The sequence below is a fragment of the Tiliqua scincoides genome, chromosome 2 (genome assembly GCF_035046505.1).
Source record: "Tiliqua scincoides isolate rTilSci1 chromosome 2, rTilSci1.hap2, whole genome shotgun sequence".
Classification (NCBI taxonomy): domain Eukaryota; kingdom Metazoa; phylum Chordata; class Lepidosauria; order Squamata; family Scincidae; genus Tiliqua; species Tiliqua scincoides.
Genome location: NC_089822.1, coordinates 157,968,254 through 157,991,841, shown reverse-complemented (window position 1 = coordinate 157,991,841; position 23,588 = coordinate 157,968,254). Strand labels below are relative to the sequence as shown.

Genomic DNA, 23,588 nt, shown 5'->3' with positions numbered 1-23,588 from the left:
AGGAAAGTGTGGTTAGGATTGCAGCCTGAGTAGTTAATCAGTAATATCTGATCATTCAAGAAGTAGTAAGGATGTCTGTGACTGAAGGGGAGGCTTCCTGAAATATTACAGTACCAATTGTAAAATATGCACAGGTGATACCAACACCAATAGGGAACTGGGTGTATAGGATTTAGTTGTCTCTTGCTTCCCAGAAATAAAGTGTGGAATATGCAGTTTTGCACTCTAAATCCAAAAATACTGAAGAATATTACAGCAAAAGCTGAAGCAGGACAATAGGCATACTAGCATGAATTAGTCTAAGAAGAGATTGCTTCCACACAGGTAATAAATACGATGGTTACATCATATAATTAAAGTGAGATTTCTATCCATACATATTTTTGTTAGGGCTGATTCATGCATCACAGTGGCTCCCTACACCCACCCCCTACCGGGACTGCACAGAGCCTAGGGATCCTGACCAGCTTAGGCATGATTTCACTGGCACGCAGGGCTCTCAAATGTGTGATGGAAATTATAGCAGTGTTGTACATAGCACCCATGCGCAGCAACTAGTTAAGGTAAAATAGCCATTTTCAGTGGTGAAGCTAAGGGGGTGCAGGGGGTAGCAGTTGCACTGGGCATTAAGTTGTAGGGGGCAACAAGCTGAGCTTGACACTAGTGACCAAAATTGTGAAAATCTTGATATATATAATTAATGATATTAATGATGATATTAATTAATAATGATATTAATAATGATATTAATTAATCATATATCATTAGAAAGGTAATTTAATGCAGAATGCAATGAAACAAACCCCATTGGAATATCTGTATTCTATTAAAAGTTAAGGCCAATTAACCAGAAAATGAAAACACAATTGCCTTATAGAACAAAAAGTGGATTTTCTTAATTCAAAACTGACATATGAGACTGATTGTTGTTCAAGAGGTGCCCCTCTTATATTTAGAGCTGTTCCCTGTGGTGCGGGGCCTCCTCCATCAGGCCCCCCCAGTAGACCAGGAGGAATACACGGTCAGCCGCTGTGACATGTTTGCGGAACATTTTGCAGATAAAATCGATCGTATTCGTCACAACTTGGATGCCACATTGACAGTGTCTGACGATGTCCCCTTGGCAACTGCTTGTCCTGTGTTGTGGGATTCTTTTCAACTTGTACAGCCTGAGGATGTGGACAGACTCCTTTGGAGTGTGAGGCCATCTGCCTGCCTGCTCGACCCTTGCCCAGCTTGGTTGATAAGAGCTGCCCGGGGTGGGCTGGCTGAGTGGACAGGGAGGGTGGTCAACTCTTCCTTGATGGAGGGGACATTACCACTCGCTTTGAAACGGGCGGTGGTTCGCCCCCTCCTGAAGAAGCCCTCCCTGGATTCCACTGTGTTGGATAACTACTGGCCAGTCTCCAACATCCCATTTCTGGGCAAGGTAATTGAGCGGGTGGTGGCATCCCAACTCCAGAGGGTCTTGGATGAAGCGGATTATCTGGATCCTTTTCAATCTGGCTTCAGGCCGGGCTTTGGGACGGAAACCGCCTTGGTCGCCTTGGTGGATGACCTACGCCGGGGACTGGACAGGGGGAGTGCATCCCTGTTGGTCCTGCTGGACCTCTCGGCGGCTTTCGATACCATCGACCATGGTATCCTTCTGGGCCGATTGGCCGAGTTGGGAGCTGGAGGCACTGTTTTGCGGTGGTTCCGCTCCTACTTGGCGGGTTGGTCCCAGATGGTGGTGCTGGGGGATGCCTGTTCGACACCCTGGCCCTTGAGATGCGGGGTGCCACAGGGCTCAATTCTGTCCCCCATGCTATTTAACATCTACATGAAACCGCTGGGAGAGGTCATCCGGGGGTTTGGAGTGGGGTGCCATATCAATATGCTGATGACACCCAGCTCTATCTCTCCTCCAGACTCCAGGGTGGCGGTTGAGGGCCTGGAGCGCTGTCTGGAGGCAGGATCTGGATGGGGGCTAACAAGCTGAAATTAAATCCGGATAAGACAGAGGCTCTCCTGGTTCGGAAATCCTCGATGCAGGTGCTGGACTATCGGCTTGCACTGAATGGGGTTGCACTCCCTCTGAAGGAGCAGGTCCGCAGCTTGGGGGTCCACCTGGACTCGCAGCTGCTCCTGGATTCCCAGGTGGCGGCTGTGGCAAGGGGGGCCTTCGCTCAGCTTCGGCTGGTGCGCCAGCTGCGGCCGTACTTGGATCGTGCAGACCTGGCCACGGTGATCCATGCCTCGGTGACATCGAGATTAGATTACTGTAACGTGCTCTGTGTGGGGCTGCCCTTGAAGATGGTTCGGAAACTGCAACTAGTGCAGAATGCGGCGGCCCGCGTGGTTACTGGAGGTAGACGGTTCGACTCTGTCAGTCCGCTTCTCCAGCGGCTGCACTGGCTGCCCATTCGTTTCCAGGCCCAATTCAAGGTGCTGGTATTGACCTTTAAAGCCCTATACTGCTCTGGACCAGGGTATCTTAGAGATCGCCTGCTCCCGTACAATCCGGCTCGCCCTCTCAGTTCATCAGAGAAGGCCTTTTTACAAGTGCCGCCGCCTAGGGAGGTACGTGGGGCGGCTGCAAGAAATAGGGCCTTCTCAGTAGTGGCACCAACGCTATGGAACTCCCTTCCCCTTGACTTAAGAATGGCTCCCTCTCTTGAGACCTTTCAGCAAGGCCTGAAGACCCTTCTGTTTAAACAGGCCTTCTGAGTTCTCGGCCTTTTAACATCTTTTTAACATCTTTTAATATTTTTTACAGGCCTGATTCTTTTATGACTTGCTGCTGCTCTATGCTCTTTTTACCTATTTTTTTTTACTCTGACTGCTGTTTTTTATGATGTGTTAATATGTTTTTATTTGTTTTTAAATTGTTTTTAATATGTTGTAAGCCGCCTTGAGTCCCTTCGGGAAGAAAGGCGGGGTAAAAATAAAGTTATTATTATTATTATTATTATTATTATTATTATTATTATTATTATTATTATTATTATTTAGCAAGAGAAAAATAACCATCCCTCTTCACCCCAACACAGTGTGTTGAACCTATCAGGGGCACACTTTTTATTTATTTACTTAATTAATTTGATTTTGTCTGGAGGGAAGCTACAAACCTTCTTTGACCCCAGGTAGCAGACAAATGCCTTTTCACTTTTGAAAAAGCCTGGGTGTGACATCGCTTCCGGTTGTGACATCACTTCTGGGGCAACATTTTGAGCTTGGCACTGGGCTACATGATCATTAGCTACGCCACTGGCCATTTTAAAACACACGTTCTGATCAGTGCATCTTCTACAATGGAATAACAAGCAGAACCATTCTTAGCATCACTTATTATGGCATTAGCCAATGCAACAGTTGACATGTGGTGATATTTGGGAGCTGCAGTGATACCTTAATATCAGAAGATGGCATGCGAGAGCCAGTGCAGCCTTTAATCCCAAGCGAAAGGAATTTGCAGTTTACACAAGAGGTTAGCAATTACACAGCTCAAGAGTCTTTTTTCAGTCAAATATACAACTTTGAATTACAGTCTTGTGAATTTGCAAATTAAATTCTGATATTTTTAAAAAATTTATTTCAGTTCTAAACTGGATGTGATTCAGCATGTCCTTGCAAAATCATGATGTTGGGAATAAATGTCTTCCACCGGGATGAGCATGGTTTAGAAACAAGCATGTGTAGTTTCTTTTCCCCTTCGTAGCAAAAAAATGAGTGCCTTCGTTCTAATTCAAATTGTAGACGAACAGGCCTTGCTGAGGGAGAGTCAGCATGGCTTCTGTAAGGGTAAGTCTTGCCTCACAAACCTTATAGAATTCTTTGAAAAGGTCAACAGGCATGTGGATGCGGGAGAACCCGTGGACATTATATATCTGGACTTTCAGAAGGCGTTTGACACGGTCCCTCATCAAAGGTTACTGAAAAAACTCCACAGTCAGGAATTAGAGGACAGGTCCTCTCCTGGATTGAGAACTGGTTGGAGGCCAGGAAGCAGAGAGTGGGTGTCAATGGGCAATTTTCACAATGGAGAGAGGTGAAAAGCGGTGTGCCCCAAGGATCTGTCCTGGGACCGGTGCTTTTCAACCTCTTCATAAATGACCTGGAGACAGGGTTGAGCAGTGAAGTGGCTAAGTTTGCAGATGACACCAAACTTTTCCGAGTGGTGAAGACCAGAAGTGATTGTGAGGAGCTCCAGAAGGATCTCTCCAGACTGGCAGAATGGGCAGCAAAATGGCAGATGCGCTTCAATGTCAGTAAGTGTAAAGTCATGCACATTGGGGCAAAAATTCAAAACTTTAGATATAGGCTGATGGGTTCTGAGCTGTCTGTGACAGATCAGGAGAGAGATCTTGGGGTGGTGGTGGACAGGTCGATGAAAGTGTCGACCCAATGTGCGGCAGCAGTGAAGAAGGCCAATTCTATGCTTGGGATCATTAGGAAGGGTATTGAGAACAAAACGGTTAGTATTATAATGCCGTTGTACAAATCTATGGTAAGGCCACACCTGGAGTATTGTGTCCAGTTCTGGTCGCCGCATCTCAAAAAAGACATAGTGGAAATGGAAAAGGTGCAAAAGAGAGCGACTAGGATGATTACGGGGCTGGGGCACCTTCCTTATGAGGAAAGGCTACGGCGTTTGGGCCTCTTCAGCCTAGAAAAGAGACGCTTGAGGGGGGACATGATTGAGACATACAAAATTATGCAGGGGATGGACAGAGTGGATAGGGAGATGCTCTTTACACTCTCACATAATACCAGAACCAGGGGACATCCACTAAAATTGAGTGTTGGGCGGGTTAGGACAGACAAGAGAAAATATTTCTTTACTCAGCGCGTGGTCGGTCTGTGGAACTCCTTGCCACAGGATGTGGTGTGGCGTCTAGCCTAGACGCCTTTAAAAGGGGATTGGACGAGTTTCTGGAGGAAAAATCCATTATGGGGTACAAGCCATGATGTGTATGCGCAACCTCCTGATTTTAGGAATGGGTTAAGTCAGAATGCCAGATGTAGGGGAGAGCACCAGGATGAGGTCTCTTGTTATCTGGTGTGCTCCCTGGGGCATTTGGTGGGCCGCTGTGAGATACAGGAAGCTGGACTAGATGGGCCTATGGCCTGATCCAGTGGGGCTGTTCTTATGTTCTTATGTATACATTTCATTATTGCTCATTGATTGTTGCACAGTTTGATTCAAAAGTACTGTCTGTACAAATACTTTCAGCGTGTAATTAATAGCATCTCATCACTGCTACAGATTTGGAGGTTGGATTCATTCCAAAAGTACATTCAACACTTCACACACACACACACCCTTCTACTGGATTAGAGCTGCCTGAAACAGTATTTCATACACTTTGATACATTTGACCAAAATATGCTTTGGAATTACCTTTTTAATTCCAAACATGCTCTTTTTTAAAAAAATTCTTATTGAGATTTCTGTCAAAACACAATGTGACTGCAAGAGATGTATTACTTATATGTAAGTTTAAATGTCTTTCTGAGAATTATGTTACAATTTACATATATTAATACAGATTTTTTTTTTATATTCTAACTGCATCTACTCTGCCAACTCCTTTCAGAAATTAATATAAATAGTAATAATATTGGTTTTATTCTAGGCATGAAAGGATAGGTTTATATACCTAGAAAAGCATAAAGAAAAATGATGGGGGGAGTAGGAGGGTTGCTCTTACATGTACCTTGATCACCTTTCAAACACTTGGCAAATGTTCAGACTTGATGGGGATTCCTGAGCATCCAGCTACTTGAGTAGCAACTCATGTCCACCATCAGCAAGGGAGGACAATTATAGCTCCCAGAATGGCCAGATACCTCCTTTAGAAAGCTGGGATTCAAGGGTGAGTGTGGAAGGTTCCACTGCTGGGGGGAGGGGGGAGAACAGGTGCCCCAAACTTGGCTCTGTCAAACACCAGACAGAATCATCTTCTGGACAAGATTTGCCCAACAGGCTGCCAGCTGACCATTACAGTTCTAGAGAATGACATTTAGCTCTGATTCTCCACTTTAATTATTTCTACTTGTTCAATTGTTCAGTCTACTTCAAGTAATTGTCAGTTGACTTCACAAAGATAAGATGACCTGCTGCAACCCCATGTTTTGTAGTGTCATTTTTGTCAAGCACCCGTGTTATAGGAGGAAAGGGGTGGTTTACATTTTTTTTAAATGAATGAACAAACATTGTAGTGTATCCTTAGCCTTGAGCAGTGTTCCTGGTCAGGGCTCCACCCACCATGAAAAGTTGGATCATTGTTTGGAGCCCACCAAGGGGGAAGGTTTCAGGTGGAGGAAAATGAAAAAGGACAACTCCCCCCCCTTAAAAATAAAACCACTTCCATCATTTTGTGCTATATAGCACCAAAGAGCTCAAGTTTAGGGCTGGCTGCCAGTCTTCAAACGGAGTGTTTTATTATTACACAGGAGGGGAGGAGGTCTTTGAAGAGGTGTCGTTTCCCATCCCCCCTCATGGTGCTCATCTCCACCTCTAATCCTCATCTCCGGGATAGGACTGAAGCAAGCCAAATTCCTTCCTTTCCTTTGCATTTTCCTTTATTCTCCCAACTAACATTCCGAATAAGTGTGACTAGTCAGAGACAGGGCATTTTCTATTCTACAAGAACAAGCCATGTACCTAAAGCATTTTATTTGTTTCCATTATTAACATAGTCAAATTAACTTTGGTACGAATTAAAATTAAATTTATTAAAATGATGTTTACACCTTCTCTTCAACCTCAAATAACATGGTCTTTCATTTCCTTCCACATTCTTACTGGTTACTAACTATTCCATTCAGGCATCATTTTATTTATTATATTTCACCATTTAACATTCTATCCTTCCTTGAAAACACTAGGGTGGTGTGCAGGACAGTAAAACAATGAAATAAAAACGCAATCAAGTAAAAACAAAAGAATGGGGTTTAAAAAACAAAACAAGACAGCAGCAGTTCAAACATCTCAAGGCCACTGGTCATCATGGGACAAACTGTACCAAAGAAAAGAGCTGTGCTTTACTTAGCAATTTGCTAGCAAGAAAAATTGAAGAGTTTCAGTTAGGCGGGCAGAAGTGCAAACTGCTGAAAGCATTCTTTAACTCATGTTCAAAGGGGTTGATTTTTTTTGTTTTTTGGAGCGAGCAACTGGTGTGTCGCAACAACCTCTACCGTTGGGGCTGGGCCCAGTTCCAGAGTGGATAACTGCCGTACAGAGGCATTGTCCGATGCCTTTGTAAGGCAAGTGGTGTGTAAATGTCAGATGCACAGTGCTAGACAGCAATTTTCTGGGTTCAGGAAGGTGTCTTCGTATGTGTAGAAGAAGCAACACCAGTAGGGGAAGTTCTCCCATCGTAGCCAACAAGGCAGTCACAACAAAGCCTTTGCACTGTGTCTTGGTGATCAAAAAGAAAACCAGGGTCTTCTTGAGGCCTGGGACACTTCACAATGCTGGTTTAGTCTGGGATTTTCACACTTTGTTCAGACACTCTTGCGGGGGGGGGGGAGGTTAAAGAGACACACTGGCAGAGTAAAAGAGGCAAGGTCAGTCTACTGTGCCCCCCAAATATGGTTTATCTACTGCATTGTGGAAGGAATGTTGGAATTCTGCACATGACAGCAAGTGGGAAAGCAACAAACTGGCTGGCACTGCAAAGAGCCCACCTCGATGTGCCCTCGCTGCATATCTTTTCTGTCACCATGGGGAGCGCTTTTGTTCACTTCTTTCCCCCCTGCAGGAATACAGTCTCAGGGAGGGTGGAGGAGGTGACTGAATGGACCTTTTGGTGACTGAATGCTGCCTTTTGGACACCACCAGCTCAGAGCCATGATGCCATTACTGTCCAACTCTGCACAGCAAAAAGGTGCAGAGGCTCTGTGTTAGAACATCCATCTCAGAGCAATAGTTAACCTGGAAGAGGACGGCCAGCCTTCTAGTTGCACACAATATCTCACACACATACATACTGTAGGTCAAAGAGCTGAGTGTGTAAACATGCTTACAAGAGGCCAGCGCCTCCAAGAGGAATTCTATCAAGGGGTACAAAGTTTCTTTTGGGCCCTTCCCAAAGGGGGAGGAGAGGGGATGAAACAGAGCAGGGAAGGTGGGAAGAACAGGGGTGGGGAGGAGGCAAAACAAGACAGGGGGAGAGTGGCAATAGCCAGAAAAATCTTTAGAGCCCAGGTCTACTAGGCTTCCCACTGCAGAGCACAGGTCTACCTTCCTGTGCAGCGTCAGCAGCTAGATAACAATAATATGGAAAACCAAACACACTCCTAAGTCTCTTGAAAATCTTTTAAATATAGAAAATCATTGTAGAAAATTAGGATCATCGTATTTAGACTCACACTAGAATGGACAGTGTCCTGTGCATACCAAAATTTACTCCGGCAGCAGCTGTAGCCCTGCAGCTGTGTCCCTGAGCTCCTATACACTCCTCCATGGCAAGCAGATCTACACACCAACGAACGACTGTAGCAGGCCACTTTCGACACTGTGTTGAGTGTCATGTATGTACGTATTATTTGGTCCAGCACATAATGGCCTTTGGTAGCAGCAGCAGCCCCCATGCACCCAGCACCCCACATGGGCAGCGAGTCCTTGTGTGATAGGAAAATATAAGATCCCAGGACATTTCTGAGCCCTATTCTTTGTCTCCTGGGCCCCTTTCTGAACCTGGTCCTGGGTACAAATTACTCCTTTTCCACTCCTCTCATGGACCCTGCAAGAGGCTACAAATGGGAAGTGTCACCCAGGTTCAAATCCCTGCTCAGCCAACTGTTCAACTAAGGCTGCAATTCTTTAACACTTTTCTGGGGGTAAGCCCCATTAAAGACAATGGGACTTACTTCTGAGCAGACGTGCATAGGATTGTGCTGGATCTTGAGCCATTAGTTATTTGATTTTTCTCTGTAAACTGCTTTGTGAACTTTTAGTTGAAAAGCGGTATACAAATACTGTTAATAATAATAATAAATCATAATTTCAACTACCTCCCAGAGTTGTTGTGAGGGTCAAATGGCACAGAGCCATTTCAACAACCTGCAGCTCCTGGGAGGAAGGGCAGGATAAAATGCAGTTAATAAATGATATTTTTCCTTTCTTTGTCAGAGCGGAGGGGGAGCAGGAGCTGCTTATAAAGGACAGAGACTGTTGCCCTCTTAATTAAAAGGGGGAAAGATCCAGCAATCTATTTTGATGGAGGGTCTGTCATCCTTCACCTTACCCCCAAGCCTCCCCACCCCAACCCCTTGATCTCATTACTTCAGATTACACAAAGGTCAGAGGCAAAAGGGGGCCTTGTGTGCTCTCCTGTCCCCATCACTGGTGGCAACTCTGCTTTGCTGCACCAGAGCACTCATTGGATCAATGAGATCCCGAAATCTTTGAGGCATGAAAGGCTAACTATTAATTCAGGCATGGCAAAGGTTCAAGAAGAGCCAAGACCTTTGCACATGAATGCCTCCTTCTCCTGAGATGGTTCTCCATCGATTTCTCTCCAGTACAACTTCAAAGCAGAAGTCATGGCCGGTATACGTTTTGGAGAGGAAAAAACCAAAGAAAAAAGATCTGGCCCCCCTTTAAAAAAAAAAAGAAGACCCAACTGCAGATGAGACTGGGTTAGTTCAAAGCCATTTCTGTCCAAGGTTGCATATACGCAACAGGGATCAAATGTGTACACCTGTGGAATGGGTTAAGGGTGGCAGGGTAGAAAGACCTAAAGGAAAGAGCAGGCGAGTGGCAGCCCAATCTTAAGCGGGTTTACTCAGAAGTAAGTCCCATTATGTTCAATGGGGCTTGCTCCCAGGAAAGTGTGCTAGAGTTGTAGCCTGGGATAGTTGCTTCCCCTTTCTTTTCAGGGCACGGATCTCTGTGGTTGCTGGGTTGTTTGTTCTTGGCAGGGTTTTTTCTTCTTCTCCTTCTCCTTCTTTAGCACCCCGAAGAAGAATAATGGGCATCTGGGAGCCGTTTCAAGTGGACTTTAATTTGTCTTCATGAAACTCAGGGCCATAATTCCCAAGCGCCCCCTCTGTGCAAAGACCATATACCAGTCAACCTCCCTGAGCAAAGCAATGTGCTGGGGGGGTGGAGAGACACTCCTCCTCCCTAGAACCCCCATCCCACCCACCCCCCTTTGGAAAAACAAACCCCACTGTATTTGTCTGTGCTGCAACAGGGGATTAGAAGGACCCCAGTGCAGAGTTTTCACAGGTGTGTGAAAACCTTTGTGTGTGTGGGTAGGTGGGTGGCTTCGTGTGTGTGTTTTAGTCTTCCAGATTAGAAAGACCCCAGGGTAGAGTTTTCACAGGTGGCTCTTTGTGTGTGTGTGTGGTTTTGTGTGGGTGGGTGGCGTTGTGTGTCTGTGTGTGTTTTAGTCTTCCAGATTAGAAAGACCCCCAGGATAGTTTTTCACAGGTGATTTTGTGTGGTTGACGTTGTGTCTTCCCGATTAGCAAGACCCCAGGGGAAAGTTTTCACAGGTGGCTTTGTGTGTGTGTGTGTGTGTGTGTGTGTGTGTGTGTGTGTGTTTTAGTCTTCCAGATCCGTGACTAAAAATTAACTGGTGGCAAAGGTGGTGGTGGTGGGGGGTGTTGGAGAGATTGATAGCGGAGATAGAACAAAGTTTGTGCAAGCAGCAGAACTGCAGAGGGAGGGGGTCCCGTCCAGCGATTGCACTCTCCATGGAGATTGTACGGCCAATGGGAAGGGCAGAAGCTGTTTATGGAGGCGGGGCGTCTCCATAGTAGCCAGAGAAGCCTTTTGGAGCAGCTACTTATTGACAGTCATTCTGTTGCTTACAAATCACAGCGGGTCTGGAATAAAAGGGCTCTGGCAGCGCAGGGCGTCATAATTTATCCAACAGCTGAACAGTAGAAATTCACCCCTTCTTGTCCCCACTCACAGTTAGTTGTAAACATTTGGCAGCAGTGGGCTTTCTTCCTAGGATCAGGTAAGATAAACTGTATTGTTTCTTTCTTAGGTCAAGGAGGGGAGGGGTCCTGTGCGAAGGGTAGCCTTATTTCAACATCACTTTATATTGGAAAGTATAGATCTTCCCCATCTCTCTCTCTCTCTCACAGCCCTATCCACACTTTCCTGGGAGTAAGCTCCATTGACTCTAATGGGACTTACTTCTGAGTAGACATGCATAGGATTGGGCTGACATGATCCAGAGACCCTTAACCTTGACGTAGGGCTGTCCCATGAATCAATCAAGGCATGTAACAGAGCTGTCACTTAAGTGGGAGAAGGGAATTACCTATGGCAATAGCCTCACATAGAAAAATCTGTGCGTTTGATCTCATTTTGTGTTACTAATCTAATACTGGTCTACTGGTCTAATTTTTTTGTGTGATTTAATGTGAAGACATTTGGCACAAATCTTCTTTTTCCTTCTTTCAGTTTAGGGAGATTTTTTTTTAAAGTTTCAATGCGAGTACCTAGCCATGATCTTCTGCTGCCTTTCCAGCCTGAATATTGTAATGTCTGGTTACTTGTTGTCATATTATAAACAAGATCAAAAAGATTTCTAAAGCAGCCTATGTATAGTTTTAGAACCTTAGGTTATAGGCACCAGCTGGGCCTAAACAGTTGACTTTGAACTTATTTAGTGCCATATCAAGACAAATAGAGAAATACTAGCTTCCATTACATGAAGGTACAGTAAGTTCCATTGAAATCAATGGAACTTACTCCACCTAATGTGTTTCAGGTCAAGATGCCGATCCCTTTACATGAAATTACTGCAATTTACAGACTATATTGCTGGAAATGGACTTTTTTATTCACTGTGTAAGCCCAGGATAGGTTTGGAATCCTAAGAGTTCTGGAGCGTCATTAAGCATCCACCATTGATTTGTTCTGATGGCAAGCATATGTCTAAAATGTCCATATTTACATCCCTGCCGTTTTTTCAAGACAATAGAGGAAATCATATACTTAGAAGAGGCTGGTTAAGATTGGAGGTTTTGTTTTTGTAAGTCCTGACATTTAAGGAACTAGAGAGACTGCTACTATACAGAAGGAGGTACTACTCCTTCTTTCAGTTATGTGTTTCTGTCTGGGTTATAATGGAGTTTCAGTAGAAACAAAGCTTCTTAGATTCTTGGCGGTTGGAGAAAAAGTTGCCACAAAAGGGGGGAAAAAGGCTCTTGGATGAATTCCATCCCTGTTACCGCTGTGGTCTAGATAAAGCAAGCTAGTCAAGGAGGCATATCTAGAGAAGGGGTTCTTACACTGAGGCATGATTCAATTCTCTGGGGTTACATTGAGGTTATATTTGGCTCCAGTGCTGTTAGAGTGTTTGGAAAGCAACCTGCTCAAGTGTTTGTAAGCTGCCCAGTTGTTAGGGACCTTGAACTTCTTCATGTTGTTGTTGCAGGATTGTCACCCTTGCCCTTTCCCTTCTACTCCCTTCCTGCTCCCCCACAATTCCTGAATGTTGGACCTGCCTATTTTGGTCTCCAGTGACATGACTGACAACTGGCCAAACATGCAGTCAGAGGAAGAGAGGGGTCAGGAAAGCAGCATGGCAGACTCAGGCAACCTAGACGACAGCCTGACCAGTCTACAGTGGCTTCAAGAGTTCTCCATCATCAATGCCAACATGGGCAAGTCATCCTCCTCCCCATGTAGCACAGACCCTCATGGTTATCACAAAGTTCCTGGCTCTGCCGCACCCTGTTCACCCCTGGCTGGTGACCCAGCTTGCATGGGGATGCCCCATACCCCTGGCAAGCCAACCTCTTCCTCCACATCCAGGACTGCACACCTGCAAGGCCAGCCACTGGAAGATATAGATTACAAGACTAATCCCCACGTGAAGCCACCTTATTCCTATGCCACACTCATCTGCATGGCCATGGAAGCGAGCAAGAAAACCAAAATCACCCTCTCTGACATCTATAAATGGATTACAGATAATTTCTGCTACTTCCGGCATGCTGACCCCACGTGGCAGGTAGGTGGCTAGGACAACCTTTTGACATCTGCATTTGAAATTAGAACAGTCTATTATGGGGGTGAAATTGTGGTTATTGTTTTTGTCCAATGTTCTGTTGATTCTCCAATGAGGCTTTTAATCCTTAAAATCACTCTGTGAATGAACTGCTATATATTGCAGGTTTACACTTGAGGAAGAAATCTAAGTTACAACACTATCTAGAGCCCTTGAATTTCCATGGTCAGCAAACTATTATCTACAACCCTGACTTCAACACTAGCACATACTCCCATGATAAGACTTAATATTCTATAATTTCAGTTCTGCCACCTTGCAGAAAAATCATATTGCTAAGCCACTGTACAGGCTGAAGGACTTCTCTTGAAAAAAAAAAAGGTAGTTCTCCTGACGACCCTCTATCACATTAGAAAGCAACCCAGTGCTGGTAGTATTCGTGCTGTAGCTCCTTTCTACGGTTCCTTCTCCCCTGGGTGCAATTACTGTTGCTTGGTATGTTTCCTATCAAAGTGTTTTGCCTGGAGTAAGCAGTTAGTAGCACGCAGAGGCTAATGTAAATGAGAAGGCAGAGTAATGTAAACAGGCATCTCTCTTTGTACAGGTAGCAATTATCTATTATGTCTTCTTTACAGGACAAAAGCTGTGGATATCTGAGGGAATGATTGTTTTTTCTCTGGGATTGCAACAACCACAGTAACTATAGTGGTGTTAGGAAGTTCCAAAGCATAAGACCTGCTAAAGAGAGTGTAGAACAATTGGAGGGGGGGGGAGTGAGGAGTAAATAAGTGGTACCATAAGGAGAAGTAAAGATGGGAAGATGAGGTAGTGACCAAGTGGTTGATTACATAATCTGAACATTCACCAGGGGTTGTTTTCTTTCATTCTTACACTGCATGCTTATTAGTAATCCAATCAGTCATAAATGGGGATTTGGAATAAAAAAAAAACCACAAGTTGGGGGGGGCAGGGGCACCATTTGGAGGTGGAGTTAACTCATAGCAATATTTCAGATCATATGTGATTATTCCTCAAGATCAACTATATATTTGGTTCTAATGAGGTATAAAAAAGAAACCCCAGATAATGCACTTAAAATACACTGCTTTTTGGCAGTTTAATCTTAAATATATCCAAAAACAGGTCCGTGAAACTTACTATGAATTGTGTTCCTCCACCCCACTCTGAAATGACTTGATCTCTGCTAAAATCTGGAAAAGCAATCTGTTGGGAGGCTTTGAAAACCAACCTCTAAAAAACTGAAATATCTTCCATATTCAATACCTGGTCTCTGGTAAATTAATTTATATTATCCAAATGACAGTCGTTTGCCACAAGGAGTAGAGACCAGACCAATGTGCATCATACCAGGGGAATATGCAAAATAAGTAACCACACATGACTAAGAGGGAAGGGGGAAAGCTCTTATAGACAAACAGTTCATCTGATTTAAGGGAAAAACTCCTTATTTCTGACAGACTCCTTCCCTTGTTCTGTTTGGGGTGGGGAAATGAAAGGTGTTGGCTATATCAGTTTATGGAGTAAGTACTTACAGAAGCAAATTAAATGAATGTGCCTCGTCCATGCCAGTTGATACGTTTCAAAGCTGACTTTGAAGATGAAGAAACATGTGAAAGAAGGGGCAATACAGATATGAGACAGGATATTAAGGAAGAGAGAGGAGTATCTCAGAGAAGAAGAGAACAGGGAGGATGAAATAAGGGGCGGAAAAGGAGAGGGCACTGGATGTTGCATCAGATATCTTTAACAGATACAGTGATCAAACAGTGAACTGTGATCTTTCCAGTAACCCCTTGAAGAAGCATAAGATCTCCATTCAAATGGTCAGAAGGGCTGTGTGTGTGGATGAAGAGGTCTCTACTGGAACTTCAAACTGTCACCATGTTAACAATAATGCAGAAAGGTGCACATTATTGAGGATTGCTGCTGCAACTGACAAACTTCCCAGAGTTAGGCGCCACTGTCCTCAAGCACCACCTTCTCTGATTTCCAATGTGTGAGCCATCTGGCAGGCCCAGCTGTGTCTTGAACTCTTCATGATTTACAAATATTTCTGAGTCAGCAGTTACTAAGACTCATAACATAAATGTCTGGTGAGGAAAAGGGGGAAAGGCCTGGCTTTGATGAAATCCAAATAAGGTTTATCCACCAGGCCTTTACAGGATGCTTATTTAGAGCCCAGTCCTGAGGTCCAAGGCATGGCTCCGCGCCGCGGACCTCAGTCGCAAATGTGCCGTAAGGCACGTTTGCGGGGTTCACCACTGGGTTCCCGCTGGAGCTAGCCCAGTGCTGGCTGGCACTGGGCTAGCGCCCAGTGGTCACTCGGGTTCTGCAGCTCCGCAGTCTCCCGGACAGCTGGGCTGCAGAACGGGAGGCGGGGGCATGGCCGGGGGCATGGGGGAGGCGTTCCGGGGAGGGGGGAGGCGTGGCCGGGGGCATGGGGGAGGCGTTCCGGGGGAGGGAGAGAGGTGGATCCACAGAGCCGAGCTCCGCAGGATCTAAGGCGCTTGTGCAAGGCTGCTCACCTTACACAAGCGCCTTTACTTTAGCGCTGACCTTTTGGTCGCCACTAAAGGGAGTAGCCCCATTGCGGGGCTGCTTCCCTTACTTGGGGGAAGGGGACGAACGTCCCCTTCTACCAAGGAGCCTCCCGCGGTAGCGCCCGACTTTATGATGGAGAAATAGGAAGTAATATTGGGAATAATACTATATGGGTTGCATGGAAAGAAAGTCAATCCTGGCTAACACAACTGAAAAAAATGAGACAAGTTAGTCATGGCTAGCTTAAGTCCCATTAATTTTAATGGGACACAGTGCAAGTCTATGTATGTTTACTCAGAAGTAAGTCCTATTAGTTCAGTGGGACTTAAGGTAAACGTATAGGAATGCAATCCTATTCATAACTGACTTTCTTTGGATAAAACGGTTGGGCCAGCTCTTCAGAAACAGAATCAGAACCCAAATCTAGCACTCTAGAATCTCACTGGTTTTTGTGCAGTATGCAGGAGGTAGTTTGGAGAAAACCAACATCAGTTGGGCCAGGGGAATTGAATGAATTGGGCTGCCGGACTGTTATGGCAATTATGTGCCACATGATCTTTATTGGTCCTTCAAATAGCCATGGTGAACCAGGAAACCAATGTCTCACCACCACCAGATGGAGATCTAAAAATCAACATTGTAGAACCTAATTTTCATCCTATATGTTGTGCTTTTCTAGAAATGGTAGTCAAAGGAAAAGTATGCCCCAGGTCATTCAGGAATCTTTGTATATGATATCTCTGATGCTTCACTGTGCAAAGTAATTGTAGTGTTGAATCTTTGAGGGAAACCCTACTGAGATGTTAATACCTTGCCACATTATCTTTATTTTCTGCTCTCCTAAGTGATTGATGGTTCATTTTGATTGTAGATTGCTAGATAGGATGGTGATGACATCAAAGAGGACAATAATTTCATTGCCTGTTACTTGACAAGAAACTGCCAGCATATTTGGTTGAGTTTCTGCCTTACTTCCTACCATAGACCTCATCCTCAAGTGATCTTAAGTGCTAGGTGAGGCAGGATGGTCTTGCCCGTCGGAGAGATCCAAAGGATGGATTGCCTAAGGCTGGAGCACCTGTTATGGTTGCCTCAGGGTCATGACAAAAATGGCCTCCATGTTGTAGAGGCAAGCACTACATCCTAAGGAATAATGGATATTCATGCCTGGAAATTTGAATGCATTCCCATGGACTATTTTAATGTTCAATTTTCAGTATCAAAAGTAACATTTGAATTTAATGGATAAACATTTATTTTCTGACCTTCTTTCCTATTTCCATTTCTGCCCATATATTCCAACTTTAGTGACTTGTTCAAACTTTTTGGCTATTAATAATAAGAAATAATTTTGCAACAGTGTTAATTCTACTGCAGGAAAAGAAGAAAAAGGGGGGAAAGAGAAGAGAGGGGACTATGGGGGAATGGTATATTCCAAAGGATTTACCCCAAGGCATTTTCTACTGCACTTACTTTATTAATTACAGATTAATGTATCAACCTCTAAACCAGTAACACTACACACAAAAAAACTCTATTTTTGAAAAGCACAAGTAACAAAATCACTAAAATAAAACCATAATATTGACTCCATATGACCAAATCCATATTTTGGGTTTTCTTCCTGTGTTGTGTTATACATGGACTTATATCTAAGTATGAGAACCTTTAATAAATACAAGAGTTATCTTGAATGTACTGCAGCAAGAGAAAATGTAGGCCAGGTATTTCAAAATTAGTTCACTTATTGTAGCAGCTGGGTTTAAGCCATTTTTGCCCAACGTTGCATATATGCAACAGGGATAAAATGTGTACACTTGTGGGCTGGACAGAAATGGGTTAAAGTAAAATCCATAAATCAAAAGGAGAAGGATGTCAGCCTCGTTGATGCCTCTGAGCCTAGAATAAAGGAGTTATGATGGATGCTACCATTGAACATGAGCTAAAGCATCTCTACACCCTAAGTGTATGATTGTGTTAATGCCTCAGTATTCCTTGACGACACCTCTGGGCTAATTATATTAAATGTTCAAATTGGGAGACATTCTTAGTGGGTTAGACTCGAGGATAACACAACGTAAAGTGTGATGGTGGAATGTATCACTCTTGCTGAGACTGCAAGACACCAATGGCATGTTTTAATATGAACCAAAACATGTTAATCGTATAGTAATTTCTGGTTAAAATCCCATTTTTAATATACAAAGAGTTTCATATACTCTGCACATCCTTCAAGCAACCACATGAGATTTATTCAGTAGTTGGGAAAGAAAGATGGAGAAATAGGAAGTAATATCGGGAATAATACTATATGGGTTGCATGGAAAGAAAGTCAATCCTGGCTAACACAACTGAAAAAAATGAGACAAGTTAGTCATGGCTAGCTTAAGTCCCATTAATTTTAATGGGACACAGTGCAAGTCTATGTATGTTTACTCAGAAGTAAGTCCTATTAGTTCAGTGGGACTTAAGGTAAACATATAGGAATGCAATCCTATTCATAACTGACTTTCTTTGGATAAAACGGTTGGGCCAGCTCTTCAGAAACAGAATCAGAACCCAAATCCAGCACTCTAGAATCTCACTGGTTTTTGTGCAACAACTGCGCCCACAGTATGTAGGAGGTAGTTTGGAGAAAACCAACATCAGTTGGGCCAGGGGAATTGAATGCCAGGTTTCTAAGCCCATCAAAGTGTCTAAATCCATTGGTTTTCCATGAGTAAATATAGCTGGGAGATTTTAAACTGCTTAGGCAACTAGAATGAATAAAGCAGCGGATATTAGTATACACCACCCAGGCAGACAGGGAAATAAAGTTTGTATATTTACTTTTTTTTTCCTTTTTGGGAAAACTCGTAGCTGTGAGATAAGACTCTCCCCTTTCCCTTTTAGAAAAGTATTCAATTCCTCTCTGTAAAGATGCAGGTGGTTTGATTGATCGTTACAGGGAAGAATGATAAATATGCTAACTAGCTGGGTAATAATCAACTGTAGACAATCCCTGCAGATTTAAACTGACTCTAAGGCAGGGGAGGGAGGGTATTCTCTGACCCTTGTAAAATTTCATTAAACAGTAAATTCTGACTCATCGGAGACCAGCACGTTTGCAGGAATTTCTCTCCTTTTCTTTCTTTTCTCTCCTTTTCTCCAGTTGTGGCCATGTTCTCACCCGCCTCGCCAACCCCAGTTCCTGTAAGTGCAGAGACAGAGTCAAAATGTCATGCCACCCATAAGCAGGGGGGAGATGGAGAGAGATTCCTGTGGGAGCTGTGTGCTTTGGAAAGGAGCCAAGATGCCCAGGGAGTTTCAGCCTGGAGGAATGGGTTTTTTATTTAGCCCTCCAGGCATTCAAGCCTTGTTTTTGCTCTTTGGCAATACGGATTATGGATGAATAAGCATAAAGATATCTAGGCAACATTAAAAAAAAATCCCAGCACAATCCTTCACCATATCCAATCTCTTAACACCCTCCTTGCTTTGTGCACTATAAGAGGGTGTTATTTACCAAATAATGGAGTTTCCTTTCTAATTGTGCACATCACTCTAGACACGTACATTCATTCTCTTTTAGAATAGCTCTATGGGAACAGAAAATGTTCCTCTCTCTTCTTGTTTTCAGAGTTATTATGATTTTTTTCCTGATAGCTCAGAAAGTGATTTTGTACAAAGCCCAATTCAAACCATAGGAAACCCCATAGTTCCACACATATGTGTCTCAAATGGGTGCACAAGTCAACGTCCCACAGATCAAAGTGTGTGTGGTGTGATATTAGTGTTGTGCTCCCATCTGTTCCAGATTAGTGACCCTTTTGTGGAATATTTCTGTTGTATTTATTACTATAACATGTACTGTAATACTAGAGGTTTCTAGAACAACTGTCAACTATAGACAAGTTAGTTGTCCAGACTATAAACAAGATGTCAGCTCTTAAAAGAACTGTGATAGTTGGCTTACACTGCTGATCTTTGAAGTATTGGGGAAGGGTGATATTTCCTGGTTATGAGGAGGAGGGACAGTTGCTCTCTCCATGCCACATTCTGAGGATGCTGCTGTGAATACATCTACGTAAAATCAGTGAGGCAGAAAGCATATATTTTATAGCGGCCATCAAAGAGAGAATGTACATCAAGACTACCAGACAAAGGGCCTTGATGCCTTGGAGGTAAACATTGTGCCAGGGGAAGATACAGACATGAACTTGAATTGCTCTTTTCATTGGCTCCAGTCTCTTCTTGTTTCCCTGCACCTAACAATCTTATTTTGGGGTGAGGCCCTACTCTACAAAGGGATGCAGAAGAGATTATTTTACAAATAAAAGTCCTTTCAGAAAACCAGCCCTTTCAATATGGCCTCTGGCTCCTCTGTGTGTAGCTAGATATAAATGTAAGGGGTTTTGTTGTTTGTCTGAAGAGACACAAGTTTTTTCTCCAGAGAAGAATCTATCTTCTTGGGATGATGGAAACCCCCCCCCCCGTGTGTGTGTGTGTGAGAGAGAGAGAGAGAGAGAGAGCGTGTGAGCAAGCGAGAGAACACCTGTAAGATGCATCCTCTGTAAAACTGTGAAGACAGTTACTTGTGCCTCTCAAAGTCCCTACTGGATTTTTGTTAATAATTTTTGTTATTATTTAAGATGGCCACATTAGTGATGAACACTGCTGTGAGTTTTATGAAAATATGTCCATGAAGATTGTAGCCTAAACAAAGGCATTTTACAACCTGTGGAACTCCTACTTGGCAACAAAAGGCCACTATTTCTTTTTTATTAGAATGTCCTCTAGAACCTGATTCCTTCAATACAACTTGTGGAACATGTTGGCATATTCACTGAGTCACTATCACTGTGACATCTCTCATTAAAATGCACCCCGTTCTGGTTCATTCCCATTATGTCATATTAGAGATGGCAGTCATCAGCCTGAAGAAGCCATTCTTAGTAACAGCCATACTTATGTAGATTATTGTTCATAAGGTGAGTGACAGGAAATATGAAGATGGGCCTGCGTGTTCACTCTTCGTGTGTTTGTGTGATACCCCTCTCCAGCTACTCTTCATGAGCTGAAGCTTATCAACGTCTACCTTTTCCTTAAAGAGCACTGAGGGACAATAAGAATAAAATTCAGCCTTCCCTGTAAGCAATTTGTCTCCCTTTACTCCCCAACAATCCTGCAGAGAAAACTGTCATCACTAGTAGGAAGCTAGGGCTTAAATTATAGCGGCTTAATGAACAGTCTTTTGTGTTTTAACATTTCAAGTATGACCCTCGAGTACTCTCTTTGCTCTTTCTCCATCAGTATATATCAGGGGTGGGCAACCATTTTGGCAGGAGGGCCACATCATCTCTCTGACACTGTGTCAGGGGACCAGGAAAATAAAAACTGAATTAATTTACATTTCAAATTTGAATAAATTTACATAATGAAACATTAGAGGCAGAACTTATATGAATGAATGAATTTTACTGAGCTTATTTATAGTACACATGAGAACTATAATACAGGCATGTAGAACCACATGAGAACTATGAACTGTTTGCCACACATCTCTTGCGCAGTGGAAACATACAGATCAAGCCAGACCAAGCCAGAAATACATGGAGACCTAAGTTGTTCAGAGGCAGTGGGGGGGCGGTTTAAAATAATGCCCAGGGAAAGGCAGAAAACACATGGAGACTATAAAAGGCCTTGCTCTAACTCTAACTCTGTCTGGCAGTCGCAACCAGCAGTTGTGAGCCAGCGTGGGCTCCAACAGTCTCTGACAGGCCAGACTGGAGGCTCTCTGCAGGCTGGATTGGGGGTTCCTGAGGGTCACAAATGGCCCCCAGGCCAGGGTTTGCCCACCCCTGGTATATATCAATCACCCCTGGTGTATATCAATCACTATCGAGAAAAATATAGTTTTTCTACTGCAACCACTGGACTGGGTCAGACATAATAGTTGGCATGAATTAATGAATGAATGGCATTTTGAAAACCACGTCAATTCAACGGATTTGAAGTGGATTTAAATTTGTAGACAGAATGCCCTACAATACCTGTTCCCTTTACCCCACATCTCAGGGCAAATTATACTTTTTTACATTGTGAGGAGAAGTTTTGTTATTTTTATTTTTTCACATATAAAATAACCTTATAACAAATAAGATCCTAATCTAACATTCTCACCCTCCCAGTTTTCCATTGACATCAAAATGTATCCCATGTTCCCAGAAAATACTCAGGTTCAGGGAATTGTAGGACACTCATGAAGAATGCTTCTCTTGCTCTTGATACACAAACTCCTAAGATACTCATGGTATGATTTAGAAGAATATGTTTGGTTCATCTCAGAGACCAAGATGGGACATACAAGTTGATTTTTAGATGGATGGCAATAAGGGGTGGTCACTCATTTGTTTACTCCAGTTCTGGCTATGAGTTTACTGCTGTGTGGTGTAATTCCAGATTTGATCTAATTCAGTGTTTCTCAACGTTTATCCCCCGCCATACCACTTCACATGATCCACCTATTGGAAGTACCACTGGAAGTAATTGGTGATGTCATTGCTAGTTACTTCTGAGTTGAGAGGCCAGATGCAATATTACAAACACCAGTAAGAGGCTCAGGGTGGATGGGAGGGCTTTTTTGAGCGCAGAAAAACCTGCTTTGGAGCCTCCTACTACTGTTTGTTGTGTTGTGTTCCTGGTGTTGCTGCCGGGCAGCAGGTGTCCAGGGGTTCCGCAGGTACCACCAGACACCACCTCAATTTCCACTGGTTCAGAAACACTGAACTAGTTTAACTGCTCAATCTTCTTTTTTTCTGGAAATACTTCTAGCATTCTATATGGCTGGTTCAGCTGCATTCATAATAAACAGGGTGAATTACATACTCTGAGGTGGGTTGTTTCTGGAGTTGCCTACATAAAGTCTGTTTTTATTCTTCTGATTTCAGAACTCCATTAGGCACAACCTATCCTTGAACAAGTGCTTCATCAAAGTGCCACGAGAGAAGGATGAACCAGGAAAGGGTGGATTCTGGAAAATTGATCCCCAGTATGCAGACAGACTAATTAATGGAGCGTTCAAGAAGAGGAGGATGCCTCCTGTGCAGATTCATCCAGCCTTTACTGGAAGAATTCAACAGGATGCCAGCTCTAGTACATCTGCTAACCAGGCAGCAACAGCTTGGAAAAACAACGGCCTCCTGAAAATCAACATGGAGTCTCAGCAGCTGCTCAAAGAATTTGAAGAAGTCACCAGTGACCAGAACTGGAACCCTGCAGATGGAAAAATGAGCCATAAACGCAAGCAGCCGCTACCAAAGCGGATGTACAAGACAGCTCGCCTCTCCAGTTCCCCTATGCTGACTCAGGAAGAACAGACAGAGCTTGGGTCTCTGAAAGGTGACTTTGACTGGGAGGCAATTTTCGATACCACCTTAAATGGTGACTTCACCTTTGAGGATCTGGAGATCACGCCCCCTATTAGCCCAATAACCAGGGATGTAGACTTGACTGTGCATGGAAGACATATTGACTGCCCTCAAGATTGGTGCCCAGTTGGGCAGGATTATATCCAAACAGAATCCAACCAGAACAGCTTGGACTTTGATGAAACTTTCATTGCAACTTCATTCCTTCAGCATCCCTGGGATGAAGGGAGAAATGATTACCTCTCAGGTTCTGTCAACATGGATCCACTGTTTGAACTCAATGACCCTTCTTTGCAGACAGACATGAATGACTGGAGCAATGCTGGGTGTCTTTAATAAGTTGCAGATCCCTAGCTGGAAGGCTCAAGAACATCCCCATTTGAGCTGCTGTATGTATAAGATATTTCCAGTGCTAAAGGACATTACAAACAGAAGAATCCTCTAGCAAATGAGACATCTTTACTACTTGAACCAGGCAAACCACAGAATTGTCATGAAGAAAAAAAAGATCCAGAGACTTTGGCTGGATGTAACTGAAAATAAGACATATGGGCAACTCAGTGTCCCCAAAGACTAAAAAGAAAAAAATAAGAAAAATACAGTACTTATTTTTTGTGTTCTTTTTTAAAAAGAAATATGGATTTTTCTA

General features: G+C 43.6%; 1 protein-coding gene across 1 annotated transcript; it reads left to right on the top strand.

The window, feature by feature from the left end:
• Window positions 1-12,449: 12,449 nt before the first annotated feature.
• On the top strand, window positions 12,450-23,428 carry FOXJ1 (forkhead box J1). Its single transcript, XM_066617610.1, has 2 exons — window positions 12,450-12,971; window positions 22,460-23,428. Exons 1-2 carry the CDS (start codon window positions 12,450-12,452, stop codon window positions 23,273-23,275), a joined length of 1,338 nt encoding a protein of 445 aa, XP_066473707.1. The 3' UTR covers window positions 23,276-23,428.
• The last annotated feature ends 160 nt before the right edge of the window (window positions 23,429-23,588 follow it).

What these genes read in the sequence shown, in the direction of transcription:
- FOXJ1 (XM_066617610.1), top strand. Translation starts at nt 12,450, where the DNA reads ATGTTGGACCTGCCTATTTTGGTCTCCAGTGACATGACTGACAACTGG. An exon ending in ATGCTGACCCCACGTGGCAG is followed by an intron (nt 12,972 to 22,459) that starts GTAGGTGGCTAG and finishes TTCTGATTTCAG; the next exon opens with AACTCCATTAGGCACAACCT.